We start from the raw sequence: 21406 nt of genomic DNA, 5'->3' as shown, positions 1-21406 counted from the left end.
GTCATCAGTCTCCAGGCAAGGCCAGTCAAGGGCACAAGGCCACGTGAAAATGCTGAGGACTTCTCCGTGATTTCTAATCTGTTTAATAGTCTGTTTCATTGGGGCCACAGTGATGTCTGATTGGTGGTGCATCTGTGTGGCTTCTGGCCAGTTGCTGAGTTGAAGATGGGAAAAGGTTAGAAGGACTGCCTCTGTGCATCCCTCATCTTTGCAGCAGGCCAACCCCATCCCTGTCCTCCAGCCTCATTGTGGCCTCTGCTTGCCAAATGACTCTCTTGCTGTCCCTGGTGTGCATGCAGCTCATTGCTGGAGTTCGTTACCAGGGATAAGAGCACCTGGGTATCAAGGTGTGTCTTCCATCCTCAGAAAGGCTGGTCATGGGAACCCGAGCAGAATACATGGTGACTTTCCCAGGCACCTGGATCAAGTAGTTCACCAACCAACCATAGCTCAATTATGTCTCTGAGATCGGCACTGTTCCTCTACCCAATGTTGTGCTTTTAGAGTTTTTGGTTGTTTTACTCTGAATTATTAGTCCAAGATTTCAAAAAAAATAAATAATTAAAATCCAGAAGAAAGGAATATCTATGTAGACTTGGCTGGGTGGCTTTGAATGTGGTGTGTGTCACTACCAGGACCTTGCGAACTCTGTGGATTTGTGATTTCACAGCCCCATCCCTTTTGGGCCAGGGTTGGCTGTGTTCAGGTAATACTGTAACACCTCTTCCCAGTTCTCTCAGTGGCTCTTCCCGTAAAGTTCAGGTAGGCATCTGCTCCGGGTACCTCTTGCTGTATAGTTCATAAATAGGAAAATGATGGCCCAGCTACCAGGTTAGCTCCAGGCCACTTCTCCAGTCCCAACACACACACACACACACACACACACACACACACAGGCCACTTCTCCAGTCCCAACACACACACACACACACACACACACACACACACACACACACACACACACACACACACACGGAATTTATCCAGAAAGGCTCTCCTGTCCTATATGCCACTAGTGTCTGGGCTTTAGGGTCTAGGCTTCTTAATGAGCTATCCCTTCATCTTCTGGTTCCTGGGTAAACTGCAGGAGAGACCCCCAGCACTTAGAGGTCTATGAGGACTGAGTCAAGGGCTGGAGGGAAATTCAAAACTTCATGAGCACATGAAGTGATAAGATTAAGCCAAACTTGGGACCAGGAATAGAGAAAGCCCTTGGCTCAGTGGCAGTTGACCAGATGCCTGGGAAGATGCTGGCTTATATTCACTAATGCATAGCTGTGGGGTGTGAGGTTGGAAGTGACTGGACAAAGCCACTTGGTATACGGCACCTCCATCTCATGGAAGACAGCTCGAGAAAAAAGATGCCTTAATTTTTTTATTTTTATTTTTTGGTGCCAGGCCTGAGGCTTAAACTTAGGGCCTAGGCACTGTTCCTGAGTATTTGTGCTCCAAACTGGTACTTTATCATTTGAGCCACAGCTCTACTTCAGGCTTTTTGGTGGTTAACCAGAGATAAGTCTCACAGACTTTACTACCCAGGCTGGCTTCAGACTGGGCGATCCTCAGATGTCAGTATCCTGAGTGGCTGGGATTACTGACTTGAGCAACTGGCAACTGACTTTACATTGTTTTGATGTACAGAAAGATCTGGGCCTCCATGAAGTTAGAGAAGGAAAAATGGCCCCAGGCATGGCAGGTTGTAGCCCTGTCTGGAGTTAGAGCAGCAAGTGGCTCTAGAGGTAGGACTAAGCCCCAGAGGAAGGACCAGGGATAGATAGCTCCCCAGGGAGTGAGGACTCTATATATTAGAACCCTACCTCCAGTTTGAGTGAGGCCCCTGGCTCAGATTCACATCTGGCTTCTCATGTACAAGCCTCTCTTTATGGGAGGCAGAGAGGACACCCTAAAGTCAGTGCCCACAGAGATGGGATGTATAGGTACAGAACCTGAGACAGAATCTAGTGGTTCTGTTGGCCAAAAGCTATGGCCATAGTCCACTGAGCTGCTGCCTCTGTTTTCCCCACTGAACAGGAAGGCATGGACACCTTCCAGGCCTTGCTGTGCACACAGGATGCAGTAGGTTATATTGTCCTTTGTCACTGTTCCTTAGCTACATCAGATCTGGAACAGGGACTTGTGTCCCTCTTGGCCTTCTCCTACCTTGGAATATTCTCTCTCCCTGGGAGACACTGGGAGTCCAACAAGGCTCCCAGCAGAGGACATGAGGAAAGGAGCCTCCACCCACAATGCCATCTAGCCCCCACCCTCTTGATGCTACCCACACCAAGGGCCAGTGTGACTCACCACCAAGGGCTGCCAGAACAGACATGTGGGCTCTAGAGCCAAGTAAGAATGTCTCCATACCACCTTGGGCAGAACCAAGGTTCATCCTCATTTCTCCATTAATGCTTTGTGGACAGTTCTTGGCTATCTTTTCAGCTTGAGGAGGTGGTTGCTCAATATACAGAGAGCCCGTAGGATGTTTGGCCTTGGATGGCAGAACAGGGAGCCAGTGCTGCTGTTGGGCAGTGCTGACCCATCAGAGATTCTGAGGGAGGGGGAGGGGGGGAGAACGAGGAAGAGCTGCTTGGACCAGCTAGAGGGGACTAGGCCTGAGCTGCTTAACATCGGGGCTGACCCTGCAGGTCCGTATCTGTGTGAATGATGATGTGCCTGATGTTCTTGTGAACATTATCAATATTTGAACACTGAGATATAAAAGGCAAATGTGAAGAATTGCTTCAGGCCTGACCTACTTTTTAGGCCATCTGTCCTTGTCAGTCATCCGAGACGTCAAATCTATCAGGCTTTAGACATCCACCTTGCAACTAGGGAAGGGTTTGAACGGTGGTGAGTGCTGGTGCTGTGGATAGAGCAAGCTGCCAATGCAAGAGCAGCATCTGGTTTGGGCCAGAGTCAACCCCAGGTAGAGTAGGGTAGGGGCCTCACCCCCACTGCAGGGACAGACCAGCACTCCAGGAGACCAGGATGAGCCTCCTTAAAATCAAAGGAGGAGCTTCTCCTCTGGGTGGTCTTGTCCACTGCCATTGTTTCCCTGGGTGAGAGGAGCCCATGGATGTCCATCGTGACAGTGTCAAGTGGCGGCAGCTTGTCTGACAGATGCTCCCTGGTGGACATGTGAAGAGCAGGACCCAGGCCAGGTCAGAGATGCAGTAGGGCGTGGATTGGGAGAGATCAAAGATGCACAGGGCTATCCAGCGCATGCTCCCTGCCAAGAGGCAGCTGCTCTCTAAGTGTAGCACCAGTGCTACCCAAAAGCAGCATGAAATTAGTGTCAAGGGACCTGTTCTGAGTGGTATAGAGGAACTGTATGGGCTCTGGTCAACTGAGGCTGGAGTCCAGGAAGGCCATGGAGAGTAGAACTATCTGTCTACATCTAACATGACCATGTGGGTCAGGACTGTGTTATGGACACTTGGTTCCTGAGTTCAGGAAGGGCAGTGGCACCTGGCTCATCTGGTATTTTATCTAATATGACAATAGCCAAGCAAGAGCTATGCAGCACAAGTACTGGACACACTGAGAGTTTACTGACAGGTATGATGGCCCTTTTATAAAGCACCTGCTACAGGTGAGTACTCTAGCTTGACAGTGTCCTTCCATCTTTGTGCCATCTTTATGTAGTTATTGTGGCCCAGATGGAGCTCCAGACCCACACAAAATGGCATAATCATGGCTTCTTTCCCCATGTCCCTTCTCTCCAAGCCCAGGCTGCAGCCTCACATGGAAAACAACCCTTTTGACTCTAACAATGGATCAGAGAGGGCCCTGCCTTCCACAGAGATCTGTCAAATTTCTCCTGCTCACCTCCTTTCTGTGTCTACAACCAAAGATCTCACTTTTCCCCACTGTATGCTTAGAGCTCACACTGAGCAAACTGATAATAAGACCATTGAAGCAGAGTTTCTGGTTGCAAGATACACAGCCTGAAGCTGAGCTCAGACCAGAAAGCCAGCCCAGTGTCTGTCCTCTGTCCCCCAAAGCAAGAAGCAAATTGGAAAGCAGAAATGGTTAGGTTTTTCCAGGTCTCTGGTTTCTGAGTCTCATGGATCAGTGCTGCACAAGTACCTCTTCCTGGGGAACAGGTATTGGGGCAGAGGTAGTGTGTTGGGCCAATGCGGGTCTATGGACTACAGTTCGGTCCCTCCCAACTAATATGGCTTTGCCGAGTGACCTTGGGGAAATCTGAGCTCCTCCTTGCCAGTTCCAGTTCTCTGGGAGGACAAAGGATAAACTGGAATGGTAGCAAATCCTAGCGTAGCTCTTAGTCCAGCCCCTGTCCCTACCATCTAGGCCCTGCAGATATCAGATTCAATGGGTTACCTGCCTGATTTTCCCAAATATCTCTGGACAGTGAAGATGGGTCCACTGACATGGTAGTTCAATGATGAAGGCTTGTCCTTCCCCTAGGAAAAGGAACTATTACAAGAGAGGCAGCAAGGTCTCCCAAAATCAGTCAGCCCTGAGATCAACCCTCCTATTACCCAATTTGCTGCCTGTCTGACCTCATTTAAGGCAGACATCTAGGATCCAGAATTGGCCTCAAACCTACAAAAACAATGTATCTTTTTGCACTAGGAGAACTTCCTGGCCTCAGAGGCCTGCCAGCCCAGGTTATACCCAATTCTATTTAGGGGGAGGGGGAAGCTTGGCTAACATTTAGTGGGTTTTCATGCCTCAACCAGTGGAACTCCCAAAAGCTGGGCTTTCAAAAGCCCCACAGTGTGCTTTGCTTTTTTTTTTTTTTTTCTTCTTCCCTGCTTTTCTTTTTTCTTTCTCTTTTTCTGTAATACGCTTCTAGAGACAAAACACTTTTCCCTGAAGCTTGGGGGGCTTACCCTGGCACCTCTGCCTCCTCAGCAAAGCCGTGGGGCCTGCACACTAACTCTGGGGACGCTGCCCAGTTACCCCGGGCCAAATCGGCCTTCCTCTCCGAACTGCTGCCTGTGTCTGTCCCTCCCTGCACACTGATGACTTTTGCTTAAGTGTGGTAGTGTGAACGGTGTGTGCTGTTCTGCCTAACCCTGTGGTCTTGTGTCGTTTGTTTTTCCCTTACAGGGTCAGCCCTGAAGCGTCTCTGCCTAGGCAAAGAACACAGCAGTAGTAATTATCTGGGTTTTTTACCCCCTTTGCCCCCTCTCATTGCATGGGCTTTATTGTGGCTAGTGCGCATCAGGGCCTCCTGTGGCCGGGCAGCGTGGCCTGCTCTGTGCCCACCCTGCCGGGCTCTGCTTTGCTTCTGCCTGGTGGGACAGCTGCCCTTGGCTTCCCTTTGTGTCTCCATGGCTCCTAGAGTTTGTGCGGTCTCACCCGTTCACATCTAACAGGATTGCCCTTCTCTGGAATGTCCACAAATTCCCATTCATTAATTGGCTCCTTTTCCAAAATCATAGGCGTCAGTATTTCCTTGAAGTGCTAAAGATGAGTGCTTTCCCCGAGGAGAGATACCAGGACCGAATGGGTATTAGTCTACCTGGGCCACTCACCCTCCCTCCCTCTCTCTCTCCCTCTCTCTCTTTCTCTCTCTCTTTCGCTCTCTTTCTCTCTCTCTTTCTCTTCTCGCTTTCCCTCCTCTCTCTTCACTCCTCTTTCTCTCCTATCTTTTTCTTTCCTCTTTTTTTTTTTTTTAAAATTTCTTTTCTGAGCTAAAAATTACATGTAGAAATAGCTCTTTGTTTGTAAAAATCTCATCACTAATCTTTAATTGTTTGTGTCTGTGCTCTGTCATTGCTACCCACTAAAGTTCACTACATTTTGGAACAGCTTGTTTGAAGAGATGGTCATTAGCTGGGATTATTTTTAATTACTGTTCTTTTTATCAGTGAAGAAAAATTTTAATTGGCCTATTCAAAATTGTCAGCCAGAACTTATGTGTCTACAGGGTGGAGGGATGGGGATTCAGTTATAAAATTTACAAGTCGTCTGTTGGCCATTGAAAAATAAAGAGGAAAGAGATTGGATTGAAGAACCAAGCACTCTAGTTATAGAGCAGCTCCCAGCAAACCTTCCTCCCTCCCCACCCATGCCAGGGCCCTAGATTGTGGTACCTTTTATTGATAACCTTCCCCAAATACTCCAATAAGAAAACATGCCATTTCTTGGTTTTGAGTTCCAAACAACCAAGATAAGTAAATTCACAGAACTGTTAATATCAATACAGCCTGTCCAGGAAAGGGGGTGCAGGCTGTCAGTGGCCTCTGTACATTGCATACTCTGCAAGGTATCCTAGCATCTTCGCAACATGCTGAGGATGCAGAGGTCAGAGAAAGATGGAGGAATCTGACCCTATTCCCTGGGACGCCTCCTCTCATGTGTGTCCAGCTGTGTCAGGAGTCTCCCACACTCACACGTGAGTCTGGTGGGATGGGCAGCAGTGGGGAACGTGGATTTTTAACAAGGGATAGCCCCTAGCCTGGCTTATGACATGGGTGACAGCCACCTGACATAGCTCAGTCTTTCTCTGCCCATGTAGTGTTCTACCATGTCTAAAACTGGGCTGTAAAGCCCCTCGATCCAGACCGCCTCTTGAAGCAAGGTGTTGCCTGGCCAAAGTGAGGCCCTTGTCTCGGCCATCACATAAGAATAACTGCAGCCAGCCCACCAGTGGTGCTGAGCGAATGTGTGGCATCACCAATCCTGGTCTATGTGACTCCCCAGGGTCCTCCACCAGCAGCCTGGCCCCAGGCCCCGAGCCTGGTCCCCAGTCCACCCTGCACGTCCAGGCACAGGTGAACAACAGCAACAACAAGAAAGGTACCTTCACCGATGACCTGCATAAGCTGGTGGATGAGTGGACAACCAAGACGGTGGGGGCAGCCCAGCTGAAGCCAACACTCAACCAGCTGAAGCAGACGCAGAAGCTGCATGACATGGAGGTTCCTGGCGAGACTCGGGCTGTGAGTACAGGGCGGACACCAGCCTCCTCCCGGGACAGGATGGCGGGTGTGGTGGCAATGGAGCCTTGTTGGAATCCTGCATGCCACATGCAGATTGTCCTAAGCCCTGTGTGTCCATAGTCTGAGTTCATCTTTACCACAGCCCACCTTCCTGTTTCAAGTAGCTGTGCCATTTTATATTCCTACCAGCAGCACATGAGGTCTCAGTTTCCCTAAATCTTCAGCAACACTAGTTATCCTCTGGGTTTTGGACAGTGGCCTGTCTTGTGAAGTGTGAGGTGGTATCCTGTGGTTTTGATTTGCATTCCCTTAATAATTAGTGATATGGAGTATCTTTTCAGGTGCTTATTTGTCCACTTGCCTATTTTCTTTAGAGAAATGTCTGTTTATGACCTTTGTCCATTTTTGAGTCAGGATGATTTGTTGTTGTTGTTGTTGTTGTTGTTGTTTGTCAGTCATAGAGCTTGAACTCAGGGCCTGAGCTTTTTCACTCAAGGCTAGTGCTCTACTACTTTAAGCCACAGCACCACTTCCTGTTTTCTGGTGATTAATTGGAGATAATGTCTCACAGACTCTTGCACAGCCTGGCTTTGAACTGTGATCCTCAGATTTTAGCTTCCTGAGTGGCTAGGATTACAGGTGTGAACCACTGGTGCCCAACAGGTTTTTGTTGTTGTTGCTGAGTTTTAGAAATTCTCTGTATATTCAGGACATTAATCCTTTGTGAAATAGATGATTTGAAAATATTTCTTACATTGTATCAGTTGCCTTTTTACTTTGTTGATAGTGCTCTTTAATGAATAAAGGTATTAATTTTGTCTTTTTAGCTTTTGTTGCTTGCACCTTTGGTGGCATACCCAAGAAATAACTACCAAGACAAATTTTATGAAGTTTTTCCCTTTAATGTTTTCTTCTAGGAGTTTCATAATTTCAACTTGTGTATGTGTGCATATATGTGTACACCAGTCCTGGAGCTTGAACTCAGGACCTGGGAGCTGTCCCTGAACTCTTTTGCTCATGGATAGTACTCTACCACTTGAACCACAACTTCACTTCTGGCTTTTTGGTAGTTAATTGGAGTCAAGTCTTAAGGACTTTCCTGTCCAGGCTGGCTTTGAACCTTGAGATCTCAGATCTCAGACTCTTGAACAGACATGAGCTCCTGCACCTGCTCATTTTATCTTTTATATTAGTATCTTCAGTCGACTTTGAGTTAATTTTTGGATATATATTATTAGACAAAGATCAAACTTCATTCCTTCACATGTGGATATCCAGTTCCCCAGTCCCACTTGTTAAAAAGGTGATCCTGCAGGGCAGTGATGGCTCAAGCTGTAATCCTAGCTATTCAAGAGGCTGATACCTGAGGATCAAGGTTTGATCCAGCCAAGTCATGAAAGTCCATGAGAATCTCATCTCCAGTTAACCACCAAAAGGGAAAAAAAGAAAGCCAAAAGTGGAGCTGTGGCTCAGGTAGTAGAGTGCTAGCCTTGAGCAAAAAAAACAAAAGTTACCACCCATACCCTGAGTTCAAGCCACAGGACTGGCACAAAAATAAACAACAACCCCCCTAAAAAAAAAAAAATCCATTCCTTCCTCCATTGAGTATGATTGGGACAGGGGAATGTGGCTCAGTGGTAGAGAGAATGCATAAGGCCCTGGGCTCAATCCTCAACACCATGAAGAAAATAAAAATTCATTTGACCATACATATAAAGGTACTTCTGGGCTGCCTCCTCTCTCATTGGTCCATCCATCTGCTTTTATACCAGCTCTACATTATTTCAATTATTGTATCTTTGTAGTAAATTTTGAGGTTAGAAAGTATGGGTTTTTTCCCTTTTTAAAAGTTTGAAGCACCTTGAAGATATTTGTATGTTTGATTTGTATAATTTTTTTTCCTGTTTCTGAACCAAAAGGTTATTGAGATTTTGACACAGAATTGCATTGAACCTATACCTTATTTCATGTAGTGTTTTTATATTTTAAGAATAGTTAGCCGGGCGCCAGTGGCTCACACCTGTAATCCTAGATACTCAGGAGGCTGAGATCTGAGGATCACAGTTCAAAGCCAGCCCATGCAGGAAAGTCTGTGAGACTCTTATCTCCAATAAACCACTAGAAAAACTGGAAGTGGCACTGTAGCTCAAGCAGTGGAGCGCTCGCCTTGAGCTGAAGAGCACAGGGACAGCGCCCAAGCCCAGAGTTCAAGCCCCACGACAGACCAAAAAAAAAAAAAAAGAATAGATGTTTTTGTTTTGGGCAGTCCTGGGGTTTGAGTTCAGGATGTCAGGCTTGCTAGGCAGCCATGCCTCCAGCCCTTTTTGTTTTAGTTATTTTTCACATCGGATCTCATTTTGGGCCAGTCTAGATCACAGTCCTCCTAATTATTCCTCCCTCATAGCTAATATGATAGATACATCCTATATTATGCCCTGTTATTTTTGTTCAGATGGAGTCTAAGGAACTTCTTGCTCAGGCTAGCCTAAAACTGTAATCCTCTTGGATCTCCACCTTTTGACTAACTGGGATTACAGGTGTAAGCCAACATAACTGATTTAACCATACCTGACTTATCTTCCAGTTCTTGACCATGAGACTTCTTTCAACTTATTTATATCTTTAATTTCTTTTTTTTTTTTTCAGTCGTGGGGCCTGAACTCTGGGCCTGGGCGCTGTCCCTCAGCTCTTCAGCTCAAGGCTAGCGCTCTACCACTTGAGCCACAGCGCCACTTCCGGCTTTTTCTTTTTGCTTATGTGGTGCTGAGGAATCGAACCCAGGGCCTTGAGCATGCAAGGCAAGCTCTCTACCACTGAGCCACCTTCCCAGCCCCTCTTTAATTTCTTAAACTTCCTTTTTTGTCAAAAATATTTCATTGTATGGACATAATGTCCATCTGTTCATTAAATGATGGACACTTGATTTAGTTCCACCTTCCAGCTATTGTAAATATGCTGCTATGAACATCAGTAAACAAATATCTGTTTGAAGCCCTACTACTTTCAACTCTGAAGTTTGAACTCAAGGCCTTGAGTTGCCAATGTGGTGCTCTACCATTTGATCAACTATTTCAGCCCTGTTTTATGCTGGTTATTTTTGAGATAGGGTTGTGTGAACTATTATGCCTGAGCTAGCCTTATACCTTTATCTTTCCACTCAGTCTCCTGAGTAGTCCTGCTTTTAGTTCTTTTGGGTATACATACAGGAGTGGAACTTCAGGCAAGACCATATAATGCTACATTCAACTTTTTTGAGAAATTGCCATTCTGTTTTCCAATAGCAGGCACATAATTTTGCATTACCAAAGGCAGTGAACGTGTACAAAAGCATCAAAAGAGCCAGGTACCTATGGCTTATGCCTGTAATCCTAGCTACCTCAGGAGGCTGGGATCTGAGGATCACATTTGGAAGCCAGACTAGGCAGGAAAGCCTGTGAAACTCTTATCTCCAATTAACCACCAAAAAGCCAGAAATGGAGCTGTGACTCAAATGTTAACATGCTAGCCTGGAGCAAAAAAGCTCAGAGTACATCACCATTATAATAACAATATAAAAAAAAATGCTTAAAGCTCAGGGACTGTGCCCAGTGCCTGAGTTCAAGCTCCCGGACCAGAACACAACAAACAGAGAGAGACAGAGAGAGAGAGAGACAGAATCAAAAGGAATAAAAATTCCTAGGAATCAATTTAAGTAGAAGTTGAAGGCCTATGTACTGATTACAGCACTGCCAAAAGAAAATTTTTTTATTGTGAAAATACTGTACAGAGGGGTTACAATTACATGGGCAAGATAAAAATGAGTGCATTTCTTATCAAGCATTGTAGCCTCCTCCTTTGTTTCCCCTTCCCATCCCTTCCCATCCTCCCCCCCCCAAAAGAAAATTTTTAAAGAACTAAATAAACAGAAGGGCATCCACATTCATGAACTGGAAGGCAATATTGCCAAAACATTGTACCAACCAAAGTAACGTAAAAATCAATACAATTGCCACAAGGACGCCAATTTCTCTTCCTCCTCATCAATGCTCAATGCTCCCTTTAATAAAAAAAAAAAAACTCATCTTAATGGTTGTATTTTATTGGCTGTTCGTATACCTATCTTCTTTGGAGAAATGTCCATTCAAGATTTTTGCTCATTTTTAAAATTTAGCTTGCTGAGTTTGCATTAGAAAGTTATAGGGATTCTTTATAGTGGCCAGTAACTCCTCTATGATCTGGAAATGATGTCATTTAGTAGGCTCTCTTGCTTTTTTTTTTGTCTGAAACCGGGACTCAAACTCTGTATCTGACATTCTATACTCATTGGCCAGTGCTCTACCTCCTGAGCCATGCCTCCAACCCCCACCCCTTGTACTTCTTGATTATACCCTTTGATACTCAAAGTTTTTAAAAATAAAAATGTAGGGGCTGGGAAGGTGGTTCAATGGTAGAGTGCTTGCCTTGCATGCATGAGGTCCTGGGCTCGATTCCTCAGCATTAAATAAGCAGAAAAAGCCAGAAGTGGCGCTGTGGCTCAAGTGGTAGAGCGCTAGCCTTGAGCTGAAGAGCTAAGGGACAGGGCCCAGGCCCAGAGTTCAGGCCCCACAACCAGGAACAAAAAAAGTATATAATCTGTCCTATCTGTTTCCCATGTTTGCCTATACTTTTTGTGTTACATCCATAAATTCATTTCCAAATGTAGTGTCTCTTACATTTAGATCTTCTGTCTAGCTTGAGTTATCCTTTATGTATGATTTAAGGTAAAGATCCAGCTTCATACTTGACCATAAGCAATTTTTTCTAGTTTTCTCAGCAGAATTTGTTGAAAAGACTGTTCTTTACCCCACTGAAAGGCCTTCACATCTTTGTTAAAAATCAATTGGCCAGGGGCTGGGAAGTTGGCTCAGTGGTAGAGCGCTTGCCTTGCATGCCTGAGGCCCTGGGTTCGATTCCTCAGCACCATATAAGCAAAAAGAAAAAAGCCGGAATTGGCGCTGTGGCTCAAGTGGTAGAGTGCTAGCCTTGAGCTGAAGAGCTGAGGGACAGCACTCAGGCCCAGAGTTCAGGCCCCACGACTGGACCCAAAAAAAAAAAAAAAATCAATTGGCCATGTAATAAAAAAGCTTGAAATTCACTGTTTCATTTGTCTACATGCATATCCTTTTGCCAGTATCTTACTGCATTGATTCCTGTAGTTTTCATGTACATTTTAAAATCAGGAAGTGTGAATCCTCTAACCCTATTCTTCCTTTTCTAAATTTTTTCCCTATTTGGAGCCCCTTGAGAATCCAAATGACTTTTCAGACCTTTTTTTTAAAATTACATTTATTTCTTGAAAAAACTGCTACTGAAATTTTGGTAGGGATTACATTAATCTTAAGATTATTTTGGGTGCTATAGACATTTTAACAATAAATCTTTAACAAGTCTTCAAGTCTGTTAATATTGATGATTGTCTTGTTTTTCCTTGTCTTGAATTTCTTTTGGCAATGTCATTATTGTTGCTTGTGGCAATCCTAGGATTTGAATTTGGGACCCTGTACTTGCTTGGCAAATGATCTATCACTTGGGCTATGCCCCCAGCCCTGATTTGTCAATATTTTATAGTTTTCAGTATACAAATAGTTCCTTAGTTAAACTTATTCCTAGACATTTTGACTTTTTTATGCTATTTTAAATGCAATTGATTCCTTAATTTCCTGTTTCAGCAATGAACACATTGCTAACGTGCAGAAAGGCAGCTGAGTTTTCATGTTGATTTCTGTATCCTGCAGTTTCCCCTGATTAGCTTCCACAGTGGGTTTGTGCACTCCTTAAGGTTAACTATATCATCTTTGATCAGAGAGATATGTACCTCTTTCCTTTCCAATTTGGATGCCTTCCTTCTCTTGCTTTTTCTTGCCTAATCACTCTAGCTGTACCTCCAATACTGTGTTGAATAGAACTGATGAAAATAAGTATCCTTCTCCTGTTTTCAATCCTAGAGGAAACATTTAAATCTTTTGCCATTAACCATGATGCTTGGCATGGATTTTTCACACATGACTTTTATTTATCATTTTGTAAAGTTTTCTTACATTCCTAATTTATTGGTTTTGTTAAATGTTTATTTTTCTGCATCATTGAGATGATCACTTGTTTTCTTCTTTCATTCTGTTAATGTATGTTATACTGATGGGTTTTTACATATTGAACTGTGAAGGAAAACCATTGAAAACACAAGTTGGCATTTAGAAAAGATAAAACTGACCAAGTTTTAACTACCAAGTTAAGTATCTTAGATAAAATGGAAAAATTCCTAGAAATACAAACTCTTTCATTCCTGAAATAGATCTCACCCGGTCATTGTACATAATCTTTCTAATCTGCTCCTGAATTCAGTTTGCAAATCTTGAAACCCTTTGATAGTTTTTCCCTGCCTGGAGTCCACCTGAATTCCTGGAATATGTAATCATGTCTTTTTGAAATTTGGTAATTTTCTGGCCATTATATCTTCCAATATTATTTTTTATATGTGTGTTGGTGCCAGTACTAGGGCTTGAACTCAAGGTCTATGTGCTGTCCCTTAGCTTTTTCACACTAGTGCTCTACCACTTAAGTCACACCTCTACTTGCAGTGTTTTGGTGTTTAATTGGAGATAAGAGTCTCACAAACTTTCATGCCTGGGCTAGTTTCAAACCTTGATCCTTAGATGTCGGCCTCCTGAGTAGCTAGGATTAACAGGTGTGAACCAGTGGGTGCGCAGCTCGGTATTTTTCTCCCTAAATCCTCCTTTCTCTCTTTTCCTTATACGACCTCCATAATAGATTCATCAATCCACTCAGTGGAGCACACTTCAGACCCCTTAGGCACTGTTCACCTGTCTGCATTCTCTTTCTGTTCCTCAAACTTGATCATTTCAATTGTGCTATCTCAAGTTTTCTGGCTCAAAGGGCCCAACAGTAGCTTTAGTGAAGGATTACATGAAGGTGATGCTTTCCAGCCCCATGTTTATCCTCCTGGTGGGTTGAGAGACCACTTCTTCCTAAGGGTGGAGAAACTTTGGGGATTCGAAGGGCAGCATATTGCAGCCCCTTGTACCTTTTTCTTCTTCTCTGTATCTCATAGATGACTACATCTCGAGCAGGAGTGGGAATGCCATGTCTGACCCCAGTGCCTGGCCCTCTGTCCACCTCAGCCATTCCTGGAGCCACCCCTGCCCTGCCTGTGCCCACACCAGGTATTGTCCACTCCAGCCTCCCAGCTCCCTCCATTTCACTGCCTCTAGGTCAGTTCAGAGGTCTGCTTCCAGCTCCAGTGTCCTAGAGGCCCTGAGCAGCCCAGAGGAATATCCTGGGAGTTGGATTAGCCAACCTCACACAGGTACCTAGGTTGCCAATGTTTATGAGGCCACCTGTCATCAGCACAGTGGGGCCTGTGCTGCACATCGCCTAGTCCTCTGCCCTCCCCTATGTGGGCACATGGTCCAGCCACCAGGGGGCGCATTGAGCAGCAAGACACTTCCCTGCTGCTTCAGACCCTGAGTTCTCTCTTAGGTCTGCTCCATTTGTTTACACATGCAGCCTTCACACCCACTGCCTGTTCTTGAGTTGAAGGTTAGAAGCGTGCAGAAGTATAATGACATCACTCTGCAGAAGTGCAGTATCTTGAATTCCAGATATTCTGTTCCCTGGTGGAAAAAAAGACATGTTTTTGTTTTTTGTTTTTTTTTAAATCATTTATCCCAAAAGATCTGATTCATTTGCAGTGGATTCATGAGGAGATGTATGTCTCTCCATATGAAGTTGAAGAGATTGAATGTTTTATAGATCTTAAGCTGAAGCCTGATCTTTAGTTTTCTATTGTAAACATTATTTAAAAGTGAAAATTGATGTGCTCAGAGGTGGCTCAGTGGTAGAGTGCTAGCCTTGCATGCATGAGGCCCTAGGTTCCATTCCTCAGCACCACATAAGCAGAAGCCGGAAGTGACGCTGTGGCTCAAGTGATAGAGCACTAGCCTTGAGCTGAAGAGCTGAAGGACAGCACCAGGCCCAGAGTTCAGGCTCCATGGCCAACCAAAAAAAAAAAGTGAAAATTGAAAGCTGGGTACTGGTACTCAGGAGGCTGAGATCTGAGAATCATAGTTCAAAGCTGGTCCAGGCAGGAAAGTTCATGCAACTCTTAACTAATCACAGAAAGAGCCAGAAGTGGCACTGTGGCTCAAGTGGTAAAGTACTAGCCTTGAGTAAAAGGAGCTCAGGGGCAGTGCTCAGGCTCTACATTCAAACATGGTGGGGGGAGGGGAGGAGCAGCAGGGATTAAATCAAAGACCTTGGTTGATTAATGAGATGCAAGAGCTAGATGAGCCCAGCTTTTAATACTCAATGGAACAAGGTCTCCCTGGGCTTGTTTATGACCAAGAAGGACAGGTGACAGGCCAAAGGGAGACATTTGCAGAAGTTGGTCTCCCAGTAAGGAATATCCACAGCTTTTTTGGAGCCTGTCACAAATGCCAAGTAAACAAATGCTGGGTAGCTAGCAAGCGATTGTGAGCCATAACAGAGATGGGCACCACTTCTCAGCTCAGGGGTCCCACTTCGCTTCTTTTTCCACAATTTTTACAGAACCCTATGATCTGTCTACCCCAACTTATAAATCTCTCCAGACCACTCTAAGGCTAACCTGAAGGGACAATCTTTCCAGAAATGTCCATGGACACAGCCCAGATGGACACAAAATGGCCTAGGTAGAAATGAAAGCTCCATGGACAGATAATCTGTATCCCCTCTGGCAGGCAGACTGCCTGAGGCTGCCCCAGCAGGAATTACCCAGTTCTGCAGCTAAATTATTTTGGTTTCAACATACTATTCCATCATTTGAGTTAAGATTGAATTTTCTGAAGGACTCTGCAGAATCTATTGCCTGGATACAATACTGCAATCAGAGATGTAGGTTCTGTGTTTGTGAGAAACATGTGGGCCTGTGTCTTTATGAAGTGTAGCTCACTCTCTCCCTTTTCCCCACGCCTAAGATGAAGCTAGTGGCAGGGGATCCCGCAGAGACTATATTTGTGAGGGAGAAAAAAAATTAAATTTTTCTTGCTTCAAAACACTGTAAAACAACATCTTTTTCTTACCCTGTGTTCACTGGTGAGTCTTGTAGAAGGCAGATGCAGTAGACCTGTCCTGGGCTCTATATTAAGCCTAAAGCCATGCTGCCTCCATCCTGGAGCTGTGGGGCTTGTGGGACCAGGACCCAGGCCTCTGATGATGCCACTTGATCCACAGCACGCCACCTACCAGCTGTGGCCTGCGGCCCTAGGACACCGAGCCCGGCGGCTGGCCCTAACTCTGACTAGGCTGTTGTTTGGACAGTGACTCCGCACTTGTTCCTTTTAGAAGTGCAGGTGGAGGGGGTGAGTTTCCTGCTCAAGTAAACTGCATCTCCAATGCATCCCTATTGGCACTGGCTCCGAGAGAGCCTAGCTTAGAGGATTCCCTGTGACTCCTGGGCCTCCCTTTTCCCTCCTGGTGGGCTGAGCTCAGGCCAGGAAAGGGGCTCCCCTTTCAAGCTCTTAAGCTTATTGAAAGGAAGATTGGTGGCTAGGGGCACCATGGGTCACATGCAGTGCGCTGGTCTTTCTGATTGTCAGAAGGAAGAGGACCTGCCTGTGTGGTCCCAGTCAGACCTCCCCCCCCACACACACACACTGATGGTCTCATCCACATGCATCATGGGTCTGACCCTGATCCTGGGCAGCAGGAGGTCTGATGCATCTCTGGGCTTTCCAACTAGGACTGGTCACCTCTTGTTTGAGAACAGTCTTGGTTCATTGCAGTTCCAGGCTTCCTACCTCTCTGCTCAGGGGTGACAGGGTGACAAGGGTCACCTGTTCCAGAGGCAGCACTGACCTTGCAGCTAAATTTTGATGCCTTGTCTCACCACTGACCCTGGGCAGAGGCAGGGGAAGTTCTCTCCAGTGCTTCAAAGAGCCAGAGGGTAGCTTCCTCCCAGATATCCTAGCTGAGCAGGAGCTGGGCATCCCTCTCTGAGTGCCATTCTGAGTGCCTGTATGGTTATAGATGTCATGTACTCTGCTCAGGACAAGGCTCAGCAACAGGGCATGGTCATGACGGTCAGGCTGGCCAAGTTCCAGCCTTGATCTCCACCTTCTGGGAAAGTAGACCAGATGCTTAGACAGGGCCACGTGTAAGAGCATCAGGGGCCAGCTTCTAGTGAGAAATCGGTGCTCCAGAGGCCCATAATGAGCTCTGGCAGTTTTGTTTTCTAGATCCTGAGAGTGAGAAACCTGATTGACCCGGCCCAGATGCCAGGCCCGCATCACATCGTCCCAGCGGAGAAGTGACAGACCTTCAGGGCTGGCCCACTGCTCTAGTCCAGTTCACGCTGTTTTGTAACCACTTTCTAAGCATTTTTTATTCACAATTGGAAACACAAATGTAATGCAAGAATAAAAAAAATATTTTGGGGGAGAAAGGACTGTGGTTTTTTGGGTTTTTTTTTTTCAAACTTTCTCCTCTCTGATCCTCCAGGTGATGTGAATGTGAAGGAGGGGGGGTAAGGGCATTCCCAGGAGCCTGTACACACAGGAAAGACTGTCAGGCTGGAAGCTCATCTCCAAGCACCCCCCTCCCAGGCACAGATTTAAGGTTCCCTTTGCTGACATGATTCCATGATATACAGCTTGCCCTCTGGTCTTTGGAGGCCAAAGTCACCCACCTCCCAGCACAGGGCCTGCATTCATGGAGGCCAGAAATAACCTTCCTTCCAGATTTCACAGGCACCAGCAGGACAGGGACCATCCAGTCTGGAGTCTGCGCCCTCCTGGGGATGGAGGACACATCTGAAAATGCAGGAAAACTAGCAATGGCCTTGGTGAGAAAATGTGCCACACATGGGAACATCACAGCCTGGCCCAGCCTATAGAAACAAAGGACCTGGGGTACAATTTGGGGTTCAATATAATAAAATGGGAGAAAGCTACAAGTTCATGTTCATTAATCTCTAACTGCAATATAGCACTTCCTCCGGTGACGGGTGGAGTGGGTTTTAGCAGCTCTTGGACTTGGTCACCAATAGAGATCACACATACCACTATGAACTTAAGGTGGTTGCCAGCACCTCAGAGTGTCATGTAAAGTCATTCTGACAAAGTGCCCAGCCTCCAGGAATTAAAGGGCATCTTATTGATGGGTTAGTCAATGCTCCAGGATCTGGGAAAATCCAGCAATCCAAAAAAACCATTCCCTAAGGATTCTGAGCAAAGTAAGATTACCCTGTAACTTTGTTTCCAGCTCATAAGTAGCTATGTGGCCTAGCCAGGGAGACCAGCTTTGATTTTCATTCTTTCTCTGGGAAACAAAAGCAAATGATGTCTCTGCTTGAACTGACATAGTTGAGAAATCCAAGCTGAAGAGGGCTGTATAGTAGAATGGATAATGAGACTTCTGTTGGCTTTAGGCAACCACCATCTTGTTATAAGCTGGCATGACCTCTGTATGCACAAGAAGAGAGATTGCTTAGAACTCTTTTCTTCTTACAGGGCACTATTAGTATCCACAGGTGTGTGTGTGTGTGTGTGTGTGTGTGTGTGTGTGTGTGTGTGTGTGTGTGTGTGTGTGTGTGTGTGTGTGTGTGTGTGTGTGTGTGTGTGTGTGTGTGTGTGTGTGTGTGTGTGTGTGTGTGTGTGTGTGTACTGGGTTTGAACTTTGGGCCTCAGTACTGTCACTTAATTTTTTCAATCAAAACTGACCTTCTACCCCTTAAACTACTGCTTTATTTCTGGACTTTCTTGGTGCTTAAATGGAGACAAGAGTCTCATAGACTCCTGCTCAAGCTGGCTTCAAACTTGGATCCTCAGATCTCAACCTGAATAGCTAGGATTATAGTTGTGAGCCACCCACTAGGGGCCCACACTTAAGATTGCATTTAACCTTCATTGTTGGTACTTGTCTACTTGTATCCACCTTAAAACTAAAATTAAGTGAATACTTCTGGCAAGAAACTCCTGAATCTCACATAGGCTTGTGAGGGGGACCTAATGCAACTTGTCCTAGCCCTAAAGGCTCAGAATCATGGACAGCAGGGCAGTGATAAGTGATGAGCCACCAGGCCAGTGGCAAAAAGACTGGTTGTTCACACAGGGCAAAAAGCCACAGAGCTCTTAGTTTAGAACCCAAACACACAGAACTACAGAAAAAAAGCAAATAACAGGAGAAAAATGAAAATCAAATAGGTGAGAGACCATATTTTATAATGTTATATAAATGGTTTAATCACTTGAAAGAAACCCATCAGATTGGATTTAAATGCCTCCATAAATATAATGACACATGGGTTAAGCTAATAAGATGAACACAGATATACCATCCTAACTTTAATTGAAGGGAAGCTGAGGCGGCTCTGTGTTATCATACAGTGCAGGTTTCAGAGCAATGTTTATCATAATGACAAAGGGCAAATTGGTTCTACATGTCTATATCTCTAGTAACAGATACATGTTGATAAAACTGTAAAGAAAAATCCATCACAATAGGTATTTCAATATCCCTCTTTCCATAACAGAGCAAATTGCAGACAACCATTGTCCCTTATAGTGGTTAAATTGTCTATTACAAGACTCTGGTTCTGTGTGTGTGTCTGTGTGTGTGTGTGTGTGTGTGTGTCTGTGTGTGTGTGTGCCAATGCACACTCCTGTGCATGTGCACCTGAGTACATACAATCTTGTACTGGCCCTTGAACTCAGAGACTGGGTGTTATTCCTTAGCTTTTTTTGCTCAAGGCTGGTGCTGTTCCATTTGAGCCACAACTCCATTTCTGGCTTTTTGGTAATTAATTGGAGATAAATGTCTCACAGACTTTCCTGCCTGGACTGGCTTCCAACTGCAATCCTTAGCTCACAGCCTCTTGAGTAGCTAGGATTATTAGGTGTGAGTCACTGGCATGTGGCTTGCTCCACTTTTTGATATATGATCACTGACAGCTTTAAAACCTCACCTCCCTCTCTTTCTCTTCTACGCTGTGTTTGGACAAGCCAAGAAGAAGGCCTGAATACCCATTGGCAACAACCCAGAAACTACATCAAGCAGTTCCTTCCCACATACAGTGTCTTCAACCTAGACCACCATGAAAGTCCCAGACTGGTCTCCTCCTTGTTTCCTTGGTCCATTTTGGGCCAGCTTAGATGCTATCCTCCTGTCCCCCAAAAGCATTATGTGAATAACAAAACTTTCTGTCCCTTGGAGCTGGTGGTGGTGGTGGTAGAGGAGGTGTGTCCATCACTCTCAACACTTGGATCACATTTTGGGTAATCTATCCTGTTTCTGGAGAATGACCTCAGCAGTCGCAACAATATAAAAGATTTGAACATTATTATTCACCAACTTAGTCCAATTGACATTTCTAGAATGCTTCACCCATAGCAGAAACATTTATACATTCTTTTCACTTTTTTTTGGGGGGGGGGGGTCCAGTCATGGGGCCTGAACTCTGGGCCTGGGCACTGTCCCTCAGCTCTTCAGCTCAAGGCTAACACTCTACCACTTGAGCCACAGTGCCACTTCTGGCTTTTTTTCCCTGCTTATATGGTGCTGAGGAATCGAACCCAGGGCCTCAAGCATGCAAGGCAAGCATTCTACCACTGAGCCACCTTCCCAGCCCTGTCTTTCTTTCCTTTCCTTTCTTGATCTTTTTTATTTTGCTTGCTTGTTTTTGGTGCTAGAGATTGAACCCAGAGACTCACACATACTAGGCAAGCCCTCTACCCCTGAGCTACACCTTCAACATTCCATTTATGTTCATATACGTATCAAGATAGATCTTATTCTAGGCCATACAAATGAGTGGCAATACATTTTAAGAGATGCAAGTCACACAAGCAATTCTCTGAACAAAATGGAATTAAATCTGAAATCGACAGTGCTATAAAACAGCCATCTTTGGAGGTGACATATCACACTTTTAAGTAACCTATACATTGAAAAAAGGAAATAAGCCATGCACTGGTGGCTCATTCCTGCAATCCTAGCTACTCAGGAGGCAAAGAACTGAGGATCATGGTTCAAAGCCAGCCCCCGCAGCAAAGTCCATGAGATTCTTCTGTCCAATTAACTACCAGAAAACTGAAAGTGGCACTGTGGCTCAAAGTGGTAGCCTTGAGCAAAATCGTTCAGGAACAGCACCCAGACCCCAAATTCAAGCCCCACAGCTGACACACAAAAAGGAAATTAGACAAAGAATAAATGAAAATGAAAACAAAAAAATCAATTGAAATTTATGGGGTACTGCTAAAGCAATACTTGGGGGACATTTCTATCATTTAAAAACTATATTAGAGAAAAAGAAATCAATGACTTCATCCTTCACCTTAAGAAAATATCAACAAATGAAATTAAATCCAAAGTACACAGAAGTCACTGCACAGGAGAAATCAATAGAACGTAAGACAGGAAAACAGGAAATGGATGAAATTAAAAGCTGGTACTTGAGAAAATTAATAAAACTGAAAACT

General features: G+C 45.0%; 1 protein-coding gene across 2 annotated transcripts in view; it reads left to right on the top strand.

The window, feature by feature from the left end:
* The window catches only part of Wnk2 (WNK lysine deficient protein kinase 2), a 116079-nt gene extending 98792 nt beyond the window's left edge, over nt 1-17287 (top strand). For both annotated transcript variants that reach the window (XM_042686854.1, XM_042686853.1), the window contains 4 exons: nt 5080-5124; nt 6679-6917; nt 14005-14116; nt 17168-17287. In XM_042686854.1, the coding sequence (XP_042542788.1) occupies nt 5080-5124; nt 6679-6917; nt 14005-14116; nt 17168-17193 (422 nt within the window). In that variant the 3' untranslated portion in view covers nt 17194-17287. The remainder of the gene's footprint in view (nt 1-5079; nt 5125-6678; nt 6918-14004; nt 14117-17167) is intronic.
* Nucleotides 17288-21406: the final 4119 nt, after the last annotated feature.

The sequence above is a fragment of the Dipodomys spectabilis genome, unplaced genomic scaffold (assembly GCF_019054845.1).
Source record: "Dipodomys spectabilis isolate Male_0828 unplaced genomic scaffold, ASM1905484v1 ptg000098l, whole genome shotgun sequence".
NCBI classification, from domain to species: Eukaryota; Metazoa; Chordata; class Mammalia; order Rodentia; family Heteromyidae; genus Dipodomys; species Dipodomys spectabilis.
This window is presented reverse-complemented; position numbering and strand designations above follow the sequence as displayed.